The following is an 18,713-nucleotide window of genomic DNA, read 5'->3' on the forward strand; positions in this document are numbered from 1 at the left end:
GTTTGCCATGGGCCAAATTACGATGAATTTAAATTAAATTATCACTGTATAATTATTTCCTTGTTATCAATACCTTTCAGTGGAAAAAAGGATGAAATTTGAAAGTTCCAAATCAAGGTTAGTAGACCAACGTAAAGAGAAAAAAGTGTAAAATTTTCCATATAATTATGCGTACAATCCAAACTTAAAATTTCCGTGTAATTAAGCTTACAGTACATATTTAATGCCTATTTTAGTCACACGTTTTTGGGTTGATGCCCTGTGCTGTAAGCGCTCCATATAATAAACATAAGCTTCAGCAATTATTATAGTAGAAAGCAATGAATATATGAAGCCAAGCACTGTATTGTTTGTTTCTGATTTTTTTTCTTAAATAACATCGATCGTTTTCGATCATTTTTACAAACCAACTCACTACCAATTTTCCATATATAAAAAGTGCCCGCTCCCCCACGCACACATAAACTAGACTTTTAAAAAATACAAGGACACATTCTGTTTATTTTCAATAAAGAGTTAATACACTGAATTTCAGCTCCGTAAGTTTAACGGTTTGCGAGATACTATTTTTTTTTCCGCAAAAATTCGGATCCCCTCTATCTCCTTAGGATATTATGCATTATAATAAAAGCAATGTAACATCCCAGTTTGGATTAAGGCCTAACTATATACCAAAAGTAATTTCATTTGACTTTCAATTTGACCGTGATGATCAGGCACAGATAGTTACATTCAATTTTTTATATAATAATTTATATATTACAGTGATTCAAAATGTATTTTTCCAGTAGTTAGCTTCTCTAAAAACTCACAGATCTCGAAAGCCAAGTAGTAGTAGAAGTCCTATTGCTATTATTACAATTAAAAATATCAATATCCAAAAGTCCTGAAGTTCTTTTTTCACTTGGTTAGATATACTCACCTCAGGTAAGTAGACAGAAACAAGTGGAAAAGGAAGGGAAATGAAGGTCTTGAAAGTAAAACGAAGACAAATTTACCAGTCTTCAGAAGATACTGTCTACAATGCAGTGAGCAGAGGGTCGGTAGATCATACTGAGTCGGTGGGTCGCAGTGGGTCATGGTGGGTGGTGGGTCGCAGTGGGTCACGGTGGGTGGTGGGTCGCAGTGGGTCATGGTGGGTGGTGGGTCACAGTGGGTCACATGCTGTTGACCCACGACCCACTGACCCACTCGCAAAACTTGACCCACTGACCCATTCCATCTCTAGTTCCAACCTATAACTTTAGCTTTCAAATCTTTCATTTACGGTTATGTGTGATTTCACGTTTAACAAACATTTTAAGTATTTGTACTTTAAATAGTCTAAATTAGTGAACTATATCTTTTTCATAAAGTTTATGACATAAAATTATTGTTCAAAGCCTTTGTATTTTAATAAGCCTTTTCTAAATTCAATGTACTTGAATTGTGCTTCCATCTTCCGAGTTCTTTTAAACTATGTTTATATGCTTGTGGTCAATCCTTTCGACAATGAGATCTCGGAAACTACAGGCTCTAGAAAAATGATGTTTTCACTGATCGATTGGAAATTTTGCGTCGATTGTCCAGTTCTAATTGGATATTTAAAAAATATGGACATTATTTGTTTATTACATTTTTAGGGTACACTGGAAGCGTTGAAATTAAAAAAGCACCATACCCTACGTGTTATACATTCCAACACCACATTGTTGTATGTAGAGGTTGCATAGGTCTCAGGCGTTTGTTTAATGGTCAAATAATAATGAAAAAGGAAGGATAACCATTTCTGCAGTCTAAGATGAATCTTTATTATTTGGAGTGTTTTGCCCAATGAACACCATATATCGCTGACATTATAATTGTCTGTGTGATATATTTGCTTATTACATATTGTATGCAAGAAGAAAGAAGACACTGATCATACATAAATTAAAAACTCCAACCGGAAGTAGGCTCAAAACTTGCAAACGGTGCGAGATATTGAAAAAGTAATCGAAAAAATCTCCCCTTTATGGTGTATCTCGCCAATTTTTATCAAGATGTCTTTCAGTTGCGTTTGTAAAGGGACATGTACAGAAGTGAGGAATAACAAGGAGATTCATGCTGATATGTGAAAGATGCGCTGTGTAGAGAGCACAAGTTCAGCTAGTTTATTTATAAAATAATAAATGTGTGACAGTTTCGCCAAAGAACTGAACTTACTGGCTTGTCTGTCTGATGAAGCCAATATGTTCAGTTATTTGGCGAAACTGTCACACATTTATTATAAATAAATAAATGCTTTGCTCAGCGATTTGTAATTTTAGTGTAAGTTATTCAAGATAACAAAGCTAATATGAATCAGTTAGTTATTGGATTGACCCCCATTGCTGGTTTGCTTACCTGGGGAAAACGATAGGGGAAATATTTTCGGACTCCCCCTCGCATTTAATATGGAAGACTAGGGTGTTCACGAACACTTATGCTTACAATATATAAGCAACTCTTATATTTGCAGCGATAAAATTTGAGATTTTTTTCTACAGAAAGTTTGGAGTATGTGACTAAAGAAAAAGGAAACTAAAAGTAACTCTGTTTAAATCAAAACTATTACTTTCCAAAATGTATACTTGTTCGGAATTACTCCGGTGATCGGGGTAATCCCTAACATAATCTTCATACATAGAAGACTTATCGTAACTTTATTATTTGTACATTTAATATACATTATATTTCAGAATAACTTACCATAATGAGGAATATAACAAACTTGTCTAATCTTTCGGTTATTTCAATGGAAAACTATTCATAGGTTAAACAAAAGGTAAACTACTCTGGTGAAGGAAATGAATGTAGACTTAAGAAAATTTTCATAAAAATTAAAACATAGTATTAGCTCTAAGTGCAGAGATCAAAATGTATGCGTTACCCTTTAGTTTCCATGAACAGCAATTGCTAAATCCAATTCTTGCATTCACCATTCGACTCAGGGATAATGAACTTTCCGTCCGGCAGTGCTGCGTGAGAGATCATTTTATTGTAAAAGTTAAAGTACTTGTTGATTGCATTGCAGCTAGTGGTATCACACAGAATTAATGCTGAAATATGATATGAATAATGTAGCCTGGTCTGCAACAATCGAAGTATAACAGAAGTAAACTGGCATTGGCCAGAATCTAGACCCACAGTTATAAGACAATCGGGAAAAACAACAAATTGTTATTGGCGCCAATCCGCTTAACAACTGTCACCGAGCTGTGCTAGAAGTTACGAAGTCTCTGCAAAAGAGTGCAACCTATCGATCGATTTTAAAGTGCATCCTTCAATTAAATTGGGGTGATCGGTAATACCTGGCAATACCCCGGTCTCCCCTATATGTGATATGGAAAACTAAAAGGGACAATTTGTCAGGGATTTGCAAAATGGAGTTATTACCATCATTGAATAGATCTTAAAATTCTGAACAAAAAGATATCTCTACAGAAAAAATATCTTAAAAATTGTTTTTTTTTTTTTTTTTAATATATAAAATGACTAATTTTAACTAACGTAAAAGGTTGTGAGAAAAACAAGGTTAAAGTTTTCCAAAATAGAAAATCACTTTATTTATTGACATAAACTACTTAAGAGATGTAGCTTGTTTTAAAATATGCTTTAAAATCTCCTTTGCAAAATCCTTAACTTTGAAAAAAAAAAAAATATATGCGTTGGTGCCAAAAATTTACTTTCTTCATTTATTTGGCTCTGCTTTAAAATTAATTTTTCCGACAAATGGTCCCTTTTAGTTTTCCGTATCACATATATACTTTGTAGTAAAACATTAATACACAATAACATTTGGATTGTTATTTATAATATGTTCTCTTCGATTTGTTTATTGTTCATATAATTTGTTGGTTTCAGGTGACGCCTAGTAGCGCGGGGTTAAACCCCAACGCCGACGTATTCGAAAGTAAATTACCCGAAGCTGGCGCTGTAGGAAGTGATGTTTTTGGCTGGGATTTATTCGATTCCGAAGATGCTGGATTTTCATCACTGGATGGTAAGTACTAAATCTTCGTTCAAAATTAAATTCAGTGTTAGCCTAAAGGAAATACTTTTAGAAGTTTACAGAAACAAATCTTAATAACATGACTGAGATATTTACATGGTTGGAAGATAATGTTCTGAAATTCACATGGTTAAGTTGCGTATGTTGTATGTGTAATCTTCTTGTAACAACAGATTTCAGTACAATATTCCCCACATAAATACTTTCCTACTTGGCTAGTGATCTTGATGCTCAACCACAGCGTTGCTACCCGCAGGATCCAGAATCTCAGTAGACACCTTTAAAATTAATAAAACATGGAACAACCTGAGCTACTTAATTTACGAAATTTGCAGATTGTTTCTATCCACTCTACCCTCTTATTTTATGCTAAACTAAAAACTATACACTATTATTTGTCAGTGAATAAATTTAAACATCTTGTTCTGAAAATTTGCCTTATGTCGGAAGATTTATTGTAGGGAAGACCCTCGCAATAAAATGCAATTGCTCTAAAGGTAAGAAGACGCAAATGCTTCGATAGTCCACCCTTTTGACCCCTCCATTCAGTTAGCTCTCAGGTTTTATGTAACAATCAGCAATGGTTCTCAAAGAAGCAGCAATATTTGTGCGTAACATGAAAATCCGAGGGTTTTCAGCCTGCATCTATATGTTTAAATTAGTAAATATATGTAATACAAAATCAATAAATTTTGTCAAGCAGTAGTCAAAATCTACGGGTACTAGCGTAAATACGAGAATTCTTTTAACTCCATCTAAATACCCAAGCTGAAAATTCAAGAGATTTACTTAAAAATCAGCAGTGGTGGTAGTTCTACTCAATGGTGTCGTCCCACTTGCGACAGTCCTATTAGCGACAGGAACTGTTAACTGTCCTATGAGCGACCGATTCGATCTGTTAACTGCTCTATGAGTCACCGATTCGTTCATACTAAGATGATGGAAGAAGATAAGGTTCTCTCTTCTTTAACTTGTTTCATGCTAATGTGATTTAGAACCTAACAAAATGTATTATGAAAAATTTCGCTCTACCTGAATTTAATATGTGAGAATGCCCTCATTACATTAACAATCTTCTATACGTTTTTCCTAATATTATATTTTTGAATTAATTTCTATGAATACACGGACTATCAAGGGGAAAACTAACTAAATATTTAGAGTACATTAGCTTTTACATTTAATGTTAAAATGATATGGAGTATAAGTTTAGATTGAATATGTTTATGGCATAAGAAAGAGATCAGAAAGATATAGGGGCACCATAAGAAAATTTTCTAGGGAAAGGCATCTCCATGTTTGCTGTATTACGTCTGGTATATCTGGTATTTAATATACGTGGTTTGTTATATTACCTGTACATTTTCGTGAGTCAGGGGGGGCGATCCTTGCCTTCCCATCGGGCGCCCATGGAAAGAGAGTGTTCACCACGTAAGGATATCAAAGAAATCTAAAAACACGGTGTATTCGAAGAAATTATTACACAAGTTACAAATCTCTCGCAGGACTTAACAGTTCGCCTAGTTATAAGGGATTATTTCAGATTGCTATACGGCAAGCTTTTATGTATAAGTCAAAACAAGTGAGGAAGGCAAATTAAGCAATTAGTTTACGTTTTAGTAGCTTACAATAGGGGGGAAGGTAGTTTAAAGAGTTTGTTTACCTTTTAGATTGTTTAGAGTGAACTGCGTTGTAATTGGTAGGATTGGTTGAGAATAGCAAATCAGATGTAAGGGATCTCAAAAGCTGTCTTTTATCATTGACATTTTTTTTTTCATTTTATTCACAATGTTTTAGGAAGTCTAAAAAGTAGATAAGTGGCGAAACTGTTACACGTTTAAGTTTTCCAAAATATATTACTGTGCTTAGTGAGTAATTAGATTTGAAGCAAATTAAGTACAAAAAACAAAGCTTGTGAACAAAGGGGATATTACAACTGGATTTTCAATAATTACCTAGGAATATACTTTTCATGGAAATATTTCTGTTGTCTCGTTAAGTTATTTGATATGTTTTATGTTAAATCTAACTCAAAATTAAAATAAGGTTTATCTACACTCATAGTAGAGGAAAAATATATTTGACGAACAGGATCACTGGAACGTACATATTTCATACCAAGGTTGTTCGGCTGCTAGTAACGTCAGAGGCAAACATATTTTACGAGAGGGAATCATATCATCTTCCATCATCTGAATATAAATGAATCAGTCGCTCATAGGACAGATAACAGTTCCTGTCGCTAATAGGACTGTCGCTTCTGGGACTAATTCCTACTCAATTAACATAAAGATCTCTCACGTGATGACGTCACGAAAACAAACTAAAAGCGGAGATAGTAAATTGTAAGATAATAGATCTCTATAATAGTAAGTGATCCCTGATAATGGTTTTCAATTTTATAAAGCGTTTAATTTATTTATTTTAGGCTATTCCTGTGTTTTAGAGTTAGCTAAATATAAAAGTTACTTTAGCTTACACATTAACTAAACAAAATTGACAATTAAATATTAGTACTTTATTCGTGCGCTGAGAACTAGGACAAGCATGTTTATGCGTGATTGTCTGCTTCGGGGGAAATCGGCATTTTCCTATTGCCGAAACATCTCATTCTCATACCGCGCTTTCTACTGTATATTGCGTTGTTGATAAAACAAAAAGAGTAAATACTATAAACGTAATAGAACATAATAAATTTTCAATTGCATTAGTTATTTATTAATTAAAAAAATGAAAGCACATTCCTCTTATGACGAATACAAGGGAAGAAAAATTCCTTTGTAATACTTTTTTCAAAAAGGGGCCGCGGTGGCTCAGTGGTAGAGCGCTCACCTCTGGTGCTTGGGGTCCCGGGTTCGATCCCAGACCCCCCAAGTGAACTTTGTGGTGGACAAATACCGTGTGCGTGGGTTTTCTTGGGGTTCTCCCGTTTCCTCCCACTTTCTTAATTCCATCATTTCATTCATTACTCATCATCACCGTCTTCTTTACCCTAACCGGCATAACCGTGGGACGTAAAACTCAGATTTCATTTCATTTTCTTTTTAAAAAAGTAATATATCTAATCCTTTCTTAGTATGCAGTCCAAATATGCCTAAGCATCAGGTTGGTTGCATTCCACTCAGTTACAATATACCCAAACTCCTTCACGTTGTATACAAGTAACACTGTACCCTTTTCAATAATAATGCTAGCTCTGCTAAATATTCATTGGTATTTAGTAAGGAAGCACGGTGACTCAGTGACAGATCACTTGCTCCTAGTCCGATCTATAGAGCCCTTGGTTCGATCCCTCACAATGCGAGTTTGTAGTGGACAAAATAATGTCCATGAATTTTCTCAAGTTTTCTCCAGCATTCTCATTCCACCATTTGCTCTCATTAATAGACACTGGATTTTTATGCACTTAAAACTCATGAAATATGCATGCAATTATGCTGTTAAATGTGTTGAAATATGCACTCAATATGCACTAATAATGGGTCAATCCATATGAAGTGGTCCAGAGGTGGTGCTCGACCCCCTCCGAAAATTATAAAACTTTGAGTGTGACGAACCTTGTGTATGAGAAGGTCAATAACGTCATTCACGTTGTCGTATGTACAAGTGTTCCTTAATGGTGGCCATCTTTGTTGTCGGTGGAGTGCCATTTTTTGCATTTGCAAGAGTTTACGAGAACTACAGTTGCTCAGAACGTACGTATCAGACGAACTCCACACAAAAACGAATGTTTAGAGAAGAGACTGAGGTACACGGAGAACATATATTCTTGCTTCTAAATTAATATGCAGGGTTGCGAACCAATACATGAAATCACTAGAAAAGTACAGAAAATTGCAATTTTAAATGGGCTGTAATTTGGAATGGAATAAAGTTCAGGACTCATAAGTTTTGTGCTGAATACTATTGCATGTAGAGAGTCTGCAGAAATATCCACAGCTATGAAACTACTGGTGCCATAAATTTATGGGGTCCGAAAGTTGAAGTTTGTGATTTTGTTGCCATGTTTGAGGCGTAATATCTCAGGAGGGCAAAGTGTTAAAAATTGCTGCTTAGGTCACAAAGAAATTTTGTATGTGAATAAACTATTGCAAAACAATCATGACTGATATTACATGGAGAAAAAAGTGAGGACTTGGTAAAAATGCAGAGAAAGCACGCGCGTGACGATAGTCGTGGCCCGGACAAATTTTAATGTTTTGATATGTTTCATGCTAGATCTCAAAAACTACACATGGTTCAGCAATTAGGCCCGCTTTTGTTTGTGTTCAGTTGTTCAAAAGCTCGCGAGTGGCATTTGTTCTTAGTGGCAGTTTGCAACCCTGCATATTCATTTAGAAGCAAGAGTATATATTCTCCTTGTTTCTCAGTCTCTCCTCTAAACATTCGTTTTTGTTTGGTGTTCGTCTGATACGTACGTCCTGAGCAACTGTAGTTTTCGTAAACTCTTGCAAATGCAAAAAATGGCACTCCACCGACAACAAAGATGGCCGCCATTCAAGAACGCTTGTTCATACAACAACGTGAATGATGTTGTTGGTCTTATACACAAGGTTCATCACACTCCAATTTCTAAAATTTTCGGAGATGGTAGAGCAACCATTTTCCCCATCTTTGGACCACTTCAAATGGATTGACCCTAATACAATATAAGAGAACATTTTCAAACATGCAGAAAAGTGCGAGAAAAGTTTTGTAGGTAAAATGTAACACCGAAAGTATAATTTCTTGCAGTGACTTCCCTTCAGAATTTATTATGATATTTATATACTCTAAACTTTTAGAAACATACACAGATTATGGGATTAAAATGAACACAATGATATGAGAACATGATCTCTAGGTTTCATTCACAATTGTAATTTAAAGTGCTTTTATTTTACACGAAATAATACAAGCCTCACTTTTCTGCATGTTTCCGTTATACAAAAAAATAAGTTTTCTTTTTTGAAGATTTACTACTTCCCGTAATTAGCCTTACAATATACCACGTGATGCTTCTCTACATTTTGTGTTGCCTGTAGTCAGAAAATGACCTGTCAGTATTAACATATGTTACCGAATAACATTTATGGAGAGGTGCGAGCTTCGTATCTGTTTTCTGGCAAGCTGGAATACAGAAATCTGTATGGTGTTTGAAGGTATTTTCCCGTGGCTTCAATTGTTTTGTAGTCGGAGTTTCTTGCCAGAACATTCGTCATTTCTTTTCCGCAGAGCGCCCGAATTCATCAGGAACTGACTGGAGCTCGTGTTGAACTTCAATTAGAATGAAGCATTCACTGAGCAGCATACTTCTCGACTCTTGTTTCTGAATTGATGTCGACAAGATCTTAAAATGAGTCTTTATCGTTAGCAAATTTCTGTTAACATCTTGACAACTTGAAAGCGTCTTTGTTCGGCTGATCAGTTGCTAGCAACATTGGCCCTCCATAAGTTAGACATTGCTCCATCCTCCCAAGCAAAAACCCATTATTTGCATAGACATTTAAATGCATTAAAGATACAATCTAAAATTGGATTCATTGCACGCTATATCATATATCTAAGTTAAAAGTATACAGAATATGCTCTTAATCCGAGGAACATCAAGGTATTTTTCGATTACATGGAGCACTAACGGGAGTGCCTCTGAGGCCCACATCATAAAGGCTACTATTTTTCACTGAAAATAATTTATCTTGGCTTATATGAACTTGATGTCTAAGACATCATATATTTTATTATCTATTATTACTAGGTTTCGAAGTACAGTATTGCCAACTATATGTGTATAATTGTTTAAGTTGCCATTTTTTATTTGTCAGTAACTATGACCTATTTATTTTATTTGTTACTGTAGAAGAACTATTAAACAGATCAATAGCAACTTAGTACAGTGTAGCATGTGTACAAAGGCGTCTTCTAAAAGCATTTTAGTGGTGGTGCTGTAAAGTAGAGTAGAATGGAGAAAAGTGGGGTATACTTCAGTATTCCAATGAATTCAGGATTAATCTTTCATAATTCCATCCCGGTTATCTTTGGAATGGCGAAATTCTTTCAAATTTTGTTTCCGCGAAAAGGTAGATAGTGTGAGGGATGTTCATTAGATACCATATGGGATGTCACCAGAGAAGCAGTGTTGCCAACACAACATAAGTTAGTTTCTCTAGCAGCACAGCACAACGTCAGGTTTTTGCACTTATGGAATGAACATGTAAAATATAAGCAGACGAGCTACGACTTGTCTGTTAGGTTTGTAAACTAACCCACTACATCATCATGAATATTACAAGGGATTCATTGCAAGAAACATACCACTGCTTCCATTTGTTCCATGTGCATTATCAAATAAAATGTTCAAATCACTGTCTTTTGCATCAAAATCTGACAGGGTTATTTCCACCTTGCTATATTCGAGCTCACTACCTTCTATGTCCGATTCATTTAAAAATTCTTTGTTCTTTATCAATTGAATTTTGGCGAAGAGCACGATTTGCCATTGTTCCAATACTGCTGCGGATTCCCACATACAGGCACAGCCACAAAATAAGAATTGACAATTTCCTATGAAATATGCGTCTTCAGTCAGTGTTGCAGGTTGCTGCTTGTAGATTCTATGATGCAAGACTTGATAAAACCAGAGGTGCAGTAGCATAGTTCTTTCCAATCACTATTGAAACATTATTCTCTCTCTATATATATATATATATATAATAAATAAAATGTGTGTGTGTGTGTGATTATAATATAAACTGGCATATTTAGGTGTTAGCAGGTTTGAAGGGTGCAGTTTGATACACTGCATCAGAATAAGAATGCCCCTGCATGTTGTAATACCAAAATTGTTTCAAAGGAAAATAAAACAACCAGAACACTGGAATATAACACTTAGCGTATGCGGTGAATAGCCCATTAGTACTACCAGAGGAGGGGGGTCTGAGGACCACAGCACTTTATTTATAAATAGAAAAAAAAATAAAACTCTAAAAACTAAGCAAGTACGTTTTATGATGAATGGGGTCAAGCTTGACAATATCAATTTATTTCAGATTTTTTAAATGCAATTAGAAATGTTACAAAATGTAACAAAAATAACTTGTGGGCTTCCTAGGCCACCCCCTCGGAGTTCCTAGGATTAAGTACTAATATATACATTAACCTCTGAAATATGCATTTATATGCAGTATAAAACTTCAAATTTGATATGTATAATTGTTGTTAGAAACTCCTACCAAGTTTAACAGAGATACATATAAGCAAATAAAATGTGCATTTGCATAAAAATCTGATGTCTACTCATTAATCATCCGTCCCTTTTAGCCTACTGGACATAATCCAGTTTAGCGTCCCTGTCAGCAGCAACGCTATGTGAGACGTGGACCGACAGTTTAATATGGAATCCGAACCACATGAGCTCCCACCGGAAATCGAACCCGGGTCCCCGACGCCAAAGGCGCGTACGCGAACCGCTTAACCAAAATGAAGCTCTACTGGACATAACCATGTGACGCAAAACTTAATTTCATTTTATTTGAGGGGAGGACTTTGAAAGTTGCCAGATTTTTGCGATTGCTGTTCAAAGAAGTAATAATTCTTCTACTTATCTAGCACCCACGCTTCATGCACGTATGGCAAGATAGCCCCCCCACTTTAGAAAATTGAAACAATGTTTAGGTCATTCGTTTGTACTACGTTTGTACCGTTTGTACCGAAAATATTTTCGTTTGTACCATTTTCCTTATAGGGTAACTTGAGAGGTCGACTGGGGGGGCTATCTTGGCGCCAAGATAGCCCCCCCGTATCACAGCACAAAAAATTGGAATACACCATTCGAAAGCAAATCGTTTGTACCGTTTGTACCGAAAAAGGTTTTGTTTGTACCCTGATAGTTTTCGAGAAACAGGGGATGATATTTTGGGCGGGGGGCTATCTTGGCGCCAAGATAGCCCCCCCCCCCCCGTATCACAGCACAAAAAATTGGAATACACCATTCGAAAGCAAATCGTTTGTACCGTTTGTACCGAAAAAAGTTTTGTTTGTACCCTGATAGTTTTCGAGAAATAGGGGATGACATTTGGGGCGGGGGGCCATCTTGGCGCCAAGATAGCCGCCCCGTATCACAGCACAAAAAATTGGAATACACCATTCGAAAGCAAATCGTTTGTACCGTTTGTACCGAAAAAAGTTTTGTTTGTACCCTGATGGTTTTCGAGAAACAGGGGATGATATTTGGGGCGAGGGGCTATCTTGGCGCCAAGATAGCCCCCCCGTATCACAGCACAAAAAATTGGAATACACCATTCGAAAGCAAATCGTTTGTACCGTTTGTACCGAAAAAAGTTTTGTTTGTACCCTGATAGTTTTCGAGAAACAGGGGACGATATTTTGGGCGGAGGGCTATCTTGGCGCCAAGATAGCCCCTCCCGTATCACAGCACAAAAATTTGAAATACACCATTCGAAGGCAAATCGTTTGTACCGTTTGTACCGAAAAAAGTTTTGTTTGTACCCTGATAATTTTCAAGAAAGAGTGGATGGCATTTGGGAGGCTATCTTGTACGCAAGATAGGCCCCCTAATATGTACTTTTTCAATGCCCATTAATAAGTATTATGTGCCTATTCATGTGAATTTATGTGTATTTAGAACTCTTGTTGTACATATCCAAATAAAAAAAATGACTTGTTGGGAATAACGCAACGTTAAAATTGAATTGGCGAGTGGGAAAACAGCGTGAGTTCAAAATAAGCCATTTTGAGTTAAAGGCGAAAATAACACTAAAGATGTAGAACTACACGTTGTAATGAAGAGCAGTACAATTTGGAAGACCTAGCACGTTATAGCAGATTGCTATAATGTCGACTGTACATTTGTTGCATTAACAAACGAAAGTTCTTTCTTCAAATATCTCAAAGTACAGTCGACATTATAGCATTCTGTCATAACGTACAAGTTCTTGCAAATCGCACTGCTCTTCATTACAACTTGTAGTTCTATATCTTTAGTGTTATTTTTGCCTTTAGTTCAAAATGGTTTAATTGGGACTCACACTATTTCCCCACCCTCCGATTCAATTCTAACGTTGAGTTATTACTGAAAGACTCATTTTTTATTTTGATATGCACAACCAGAATTCTAAATAGACATCAATTCACATCGATAAACATATAATACTTATTAATGGACATGGAAAAAGTACACATTAGGGGGCCTATCTTGTGTACAAGATAGCCCTCAAATTTCATCCCCTGCTTCTCGAAAACTATCAGGGTACAAACAAAACTTTTTTCGGTAGAAACGGAACAAACGATTAGCTTTCGAATGGTGCATTTCAATTTTTTGTGCTGTGATACCTGGGGGGCTATCTTGGCGCCAAGATAGACTCCCGCCCCAACATATTATCCCCTGTTTCTCGAAAACTGTCAGGGTACAAACAAAACTTTTTTCGGTACAAACGGTACAAACGATTTGCTTTCGAATGGTGTATTCCAATTTTTTGTGCTGTGATACGGGGGGGGGGCTATCTTGGCGCCAAGTTAGCCCCCCCCCGAATGTCATCCCCAGTTTCTCGAAAACTAACAGGGTACAAACCAAACTTTTTTCGGTACAAACGGTACAAACGATTTGCTTTCGAATGGTGTATTCCAATTTTTTGTGCTGTGATACGGGGGCCCTATCTTGGATCCAAGATAGCCCCCCGCCCCAAATGTCATCCCCTGTTTCTCGAAAACTATCAGGGTACAAACAAAACTTTTTTCGGTACAAACGGTACAAATGATTTGCTTTCAAATGGTGTATTCCAATTTTTTGTGCTGTGCTACGGGGGGGCTATCTTGGCGCCAAGATAGCCTCCCCGAATGTCATCCCCTGTTTCTCGAAAACTATCAGGGTACAAACAAAACTTTTTTCGGTACAAACGGTACAAACGATTTGCTTTCGAATGGTGTATTCCAATTTTTTGTGCTGTGATACGGGGGGGCTATCTTGGCGCCAAGATAGCCCCCCCCCGAATGTCATCCCCTGTTTCTCGAAAACTAACACGGTACAAACCAAACTTTTTTCGGTACAAACGGTACAAACGATTTGCTTTCGAATGGTGTATTCCAATTTTTCGTGCTGTGATACGGGGGGGAGGCTATCTTGGCTCCAAGATAGCCCCCCGCCCCAAATGTCATCCCCTCTTTCTCGAAAACTATCAGGGTACAAACAAAACTTTTTTCGGTACAAACGGTACAAACGATTTGCTTTCGAATGGTGTATTCCAATTTTTTGTGCTGTAATACGGGGGGGCTATCTTGGCGCCAAGATAGCCCCCCGCCCCAAATATCATCCCCTGTTTCTCGAAAACTATCAGGGTACAAACAAAACTTTTTCGGTACAAACGGTACAAACGATTTGCTTTCGAATGGTGTATTCCAATTTTTTGTGCTGTGATACGGGCGACTATCTTGGCGCCAAGATAGCCCCCCCGAATGTCATCCCCTGTTTCTCGAAAACTATCAGGGTACAAACAAAACTTTTTTCGGTACAAACGGTACAAACGATTTGCTTTCGAATGGTGTATTCCAATTTTTTGTGCTGTTATACGGGGGGGCTATCTTGGCGCCAAGATAGCCCCCCAGTCGACCTCTCAAGTTACCCTATAAGGAAAATGGTACAAACGAAAATATTTTCGGTACAAACGGTACAAACGTAGTACAAACGAATGACCTAAACATTGTTTCAATTTTCTAAAGTAGGGGGGCTATCTTGCCATACGTGCTTCATGCTTGCATTTTAGGAATAAGGCATCTTAACATCATGGCAAGTAGCTCTTGTCAAGTACGTTATCTTCTCTAGGAACGAACAAAAATAAATAAATAAATAAATAAATAAATATAGGAGCTAGGAAAAAGAGAAAAAAGTGAAAGTCCTTTGTTACTCTAACTGAAGTTATGAAGAGCACTTGAACATCGACGACGTCGCTGAGCGTGTTCCTGCAGTTCGTATTGTTTTACACTCGGCTTCTGTAAAAAAAGGAGGAAGTTATATTTAGCAATCTCCCATTCTGCGACTTGTGTAAGGTGAACGAGGATGTATTACGCTGGAGAAAAAAAAAACTATATTGCCAATTTTTATTTTTCTTATTATTTTTATTATGAAAACTAGTTAAATGTGCTAGCAAACTAGTTATGTACCAGCAAAATATAGTTTCAGAAAAGCATAATCCTTCTTCTTCAAGTAATATATACAGGGTGTTTGCAAACAAGAAATCATTACTGACATCAAGGCGAAACAGTGTACACCAACCTAGACGTAGAAGTGATTCCTTTCGGCACTATAGCCAGCCAAAAATTTGTCCAGAAAATGAGAATACACCTGTAACTAGAGAACCAAATATGGGATCGAAGTTTAGATAACGTTAATTACTTTTAATCATAGATTTCATTAATCCGTAATTGATTGTGGTGCAGAGGGGACACAAAGATATCTTTCAAAGGAATTGGATTTTTTGTGTGTTTTGGGAAAAGTAACGGCTAAAGATAGTGCCCCACCCGTGATAAGCCATATGAGGCGCAATTCCTAAGTGGAGACACTTTACCTACTAAACACTATACTTGCTGCATACACGTGATTGTTACCATTACCACATTCTTGCCAGCATTACCCCCAGGTTTCTCAGCTACCCATTTACAGAGCAGAACGAGAAAATGATACCAGTTCCCAATGGGTATCAAGTCTTGGCCACCCAGTTGGTAGTAAACTTCTTACCGAGTATACCATGATACCGTGAATCGTATCGTAATACAGTGAAGAAAGTTAATAAATATTTAATCCAAACATCGCGAGGCCCATATGAATTTTCTTCTCTCCCCACATCAGCAGCGATTTTCCCTATTTTCGTGCTCGGATCTCCAAAATGTTTATACCGTTCTGTTTATCTTGTCGAATACTAAGAATCAAGCAAAACATTGAGAGCTCCTTATCGAAAAAGGTAAGACATACTTCTTAGAGATTGGGTGCAAGCTGTCCTGGGTTCGATTACCGGTTGAGACACTCGGCCGCAAGACTGTAAAAGGTTTTCCAGGTAAACTCATCCTTAGTAAGGTTTTCCTTGGTTTTTCTCATTCACACCAAGCAAATATTGGGATAAGACCTAACATAATGTCCTAGGCTGCTTCCTTCTCCCTCATTTTCTTTGTTACTCCTCAATTCCTCGGGTAGTGCGATCACCGACAGACATCATCCATCATACAAGACGGCTAACGTGGCCATAGATTCCGAAATTCTTAATCCCAATAGCATACTTCTTCGAGAGATTGATCTAATTTGTTTGAATACAGAATAAACTCTAATAAAGGCAGCAAAAAGAATCACGCGATTCAATGTATGGGATATTCGGAGGGTAATTTTGCAGTAAGAAAGCTACGTATTTTATTACAGGCAACCAACATTTTTGCTAGTATCTAAGTTGCATAGAAGCAAAGGAGCCATCAATATAAATAAAATTAAATGTAACGATGTTTACTATGTCTTCCTAGGCCACTACACCGATTTTGATGATTTTTGGTACATGAGGTAACCCTGGCCTAACTTTGATTTCTATCATATTTTTGGCAAGATGAAAGAAAGGATGAGGTGTGATGTGTAGAAACAAAATCGAGAAGGGCCGATATTAGTATCCAGTAAATAGTTTTTCGGGTCGCTGATATGAATAAAAATTAAGCCCCCATCGCATGCGGGCTCAAAGGTGAAGGAAGGAAGGATATGACATCATGGATTTCTATCATTAAATTTTCGTAGAAATTAGTATTTCAAAGGGGAAAAGGGTATGGATATCCCACCCATGAATATGTTGACGGATTGAGCCGATTAGTCGGGATAATCACTCGAGCTATTTACTGCACAAAATAAAATTCAAAAATTCGATTTCCTTCGAGTTACCTTGAGTAAAGAACGGACTGACATTACAATATTATGAAGCGTACTACATTGAGAAAAAAAATCGTATGGCATACGTAAAAACGTGGGTTACCTGTGTAAATCTTGTAGTTTTTGGACTTAACGTACACCAAACGTATAACTGAAAAAGTATATTTTATACATACTTTCCGTATAAGTGTTCCGAATAAACGTAATTTCCGTGCAAATGAAAGAACTGTATATAGGCGGTCAGGAATTTATACGTATGTATTTATTTATACAGATGGACGTATGTAACATACATATATGCATGTGATATACCGAAAACTGTTAGATTTCATACATCCTGCAGCGATATGGTGTAACATCTAAGCGGGAAAAGTATGTAGCACATGGATAACGTATTCTCCGTACTGATTTCCATAGTAAACGCAAGGATTCCGTATATTTGTACAATGTGCCGCTGTCCGGATAATGGATTTTTCTCAGTGGAGATGCTCCTAGCAAACTTTCGGATCGAGAACTGTAGTTTCGATAGACACATCATTCTAGGTATGGTAGAGTGCGACTTAACAATTTACAAGTATTGAATACGTATACCTATTGCGTTTCAGTTCTCAGTTTTTGTAACTAATTATTACTAACCTCTTTCGCTCGCGTTCGGTCCTCATTTTATTTCTTCTTTAATTTTATATTGTTATAACTATATTTCTTTTAGTGATGAGCAAATTGAAGACCAAGACCCGGGTGGTCTTGGTCTTGGTCGTGCTTGCAAGTCTTGTTTTGAAGAAACCTAACGCTTTTCATAGGGAAATTTTACTCTGGATATGTAAGGATATATATATATATATATAATTACACAATGCGCCAATAGTAACGAAAATATATTTCTAAATGTAATATACAGTTTACCTTCGTGTAAGTTTGATGATAGTGTACAATGTAGGCGATGACATTTATTTATTTATTTATTTTCAATGTGTGCCCACGCTTCACTACTTATAAGAAGATAAATCACAACCTTTCGTAATCTTTTCCTATCTTTTAAACAGATCCAATACTCCACTGGTTCCAAAACTGGGGAGGCTATTCCTGAGACGCATGAAAGAAAATCAAGACGGCACACATTACTGAGATACCATGAATTGCAAAATTATTTTTATACTCTAAAGGATCAGATTTCTTTCGTTTTCAACCTCGATTAGCTCTTCCTTGTATTGAACAAACTTCCAATTAAATATTGAGATTTTGTTTCACTGATTCCAAATATGTACTCTATAGAGCAGAAACATGGACATTACGCAAAAGCGATGAAAAATTAGTCTTTCAAAACGTAGGCATGGAGACAAAAGCAGAGAATTAGCTGGGTTGAACTGAAAACGAACGCGAAGGTGTTAGAAATAGTAGCAGTAGGGGAGAAAACGAATTTTAGATATAATTAAGTGGAGGAAGAGAAGCTGGTTGGGACATTGACTGAGGAGGAACTATATTGTAAGAGAAGTGCTAGAGGGTATGGTGGGAGGAAAGAGAGGGAGAGGCGAAGAAGGCGTTATTTGAAGGAAGGTATTAAAACGGTAAATTGCTACGTAAGACGAAAAGACTAGCTGAGGATCACCGTACATCGAAGCTTCTTAGTTGCAGCAAGTGATCTGCCAATAATGGCAGAATAGCTCAGATGATGATAATAATAATGATGTTTAGCAATACTGGCTGAAAAAAGAGAAAAAGTAAAATAATATTGATTATAATTAAACAATTTTTAAAGAAATCTGCAATATTTCGAGTTTGCTCCTGCTTTAATGGAAATAGCTTCTGCGCTTC

The 18,713-nt window shown here is 36.7% G+C and overlaps 1 protein-coding gene across 3 annotated transcripts in view; it reads left to right on the forward strand.

The window, feature by feature from the left end:
• LOC145673856 (uncharacterized) overlaps positions 1-18,713 on the forward strand; it is a 558,369-nt gene that overhangs the window by 66,060 nt on the left and 473,596 nt on the right. For all 3 annotated transcript variants that reach the window (XM_081743633.1, XM_081743634.1, XM_081743630.1), the window contains exon 2: positions 3,865-4,003. In XM_081743633.1, coding sequence (XP_081599759.1) covers positions 3,865-4,003 — 139 coding nt within the window. The remainder of the gene's footprint in view (positions 1-3,864; positions 4,004-18,713) is intronic.

The sequence above is a fragment of the Thermobia domestica genome, chromosome 17 (genome assembly GCF_964235325.1).
Source record: "Thermobia domestica chromosome 17, izTheDome1.hap1.1, whole genome shotgun sequence".
Lineage (NCBI taxonomy): Eukaryota > Metazoa > Arthropoda > Insecta > Zygentoma > Lepismatidae > Thermobia > Thermobia domestica.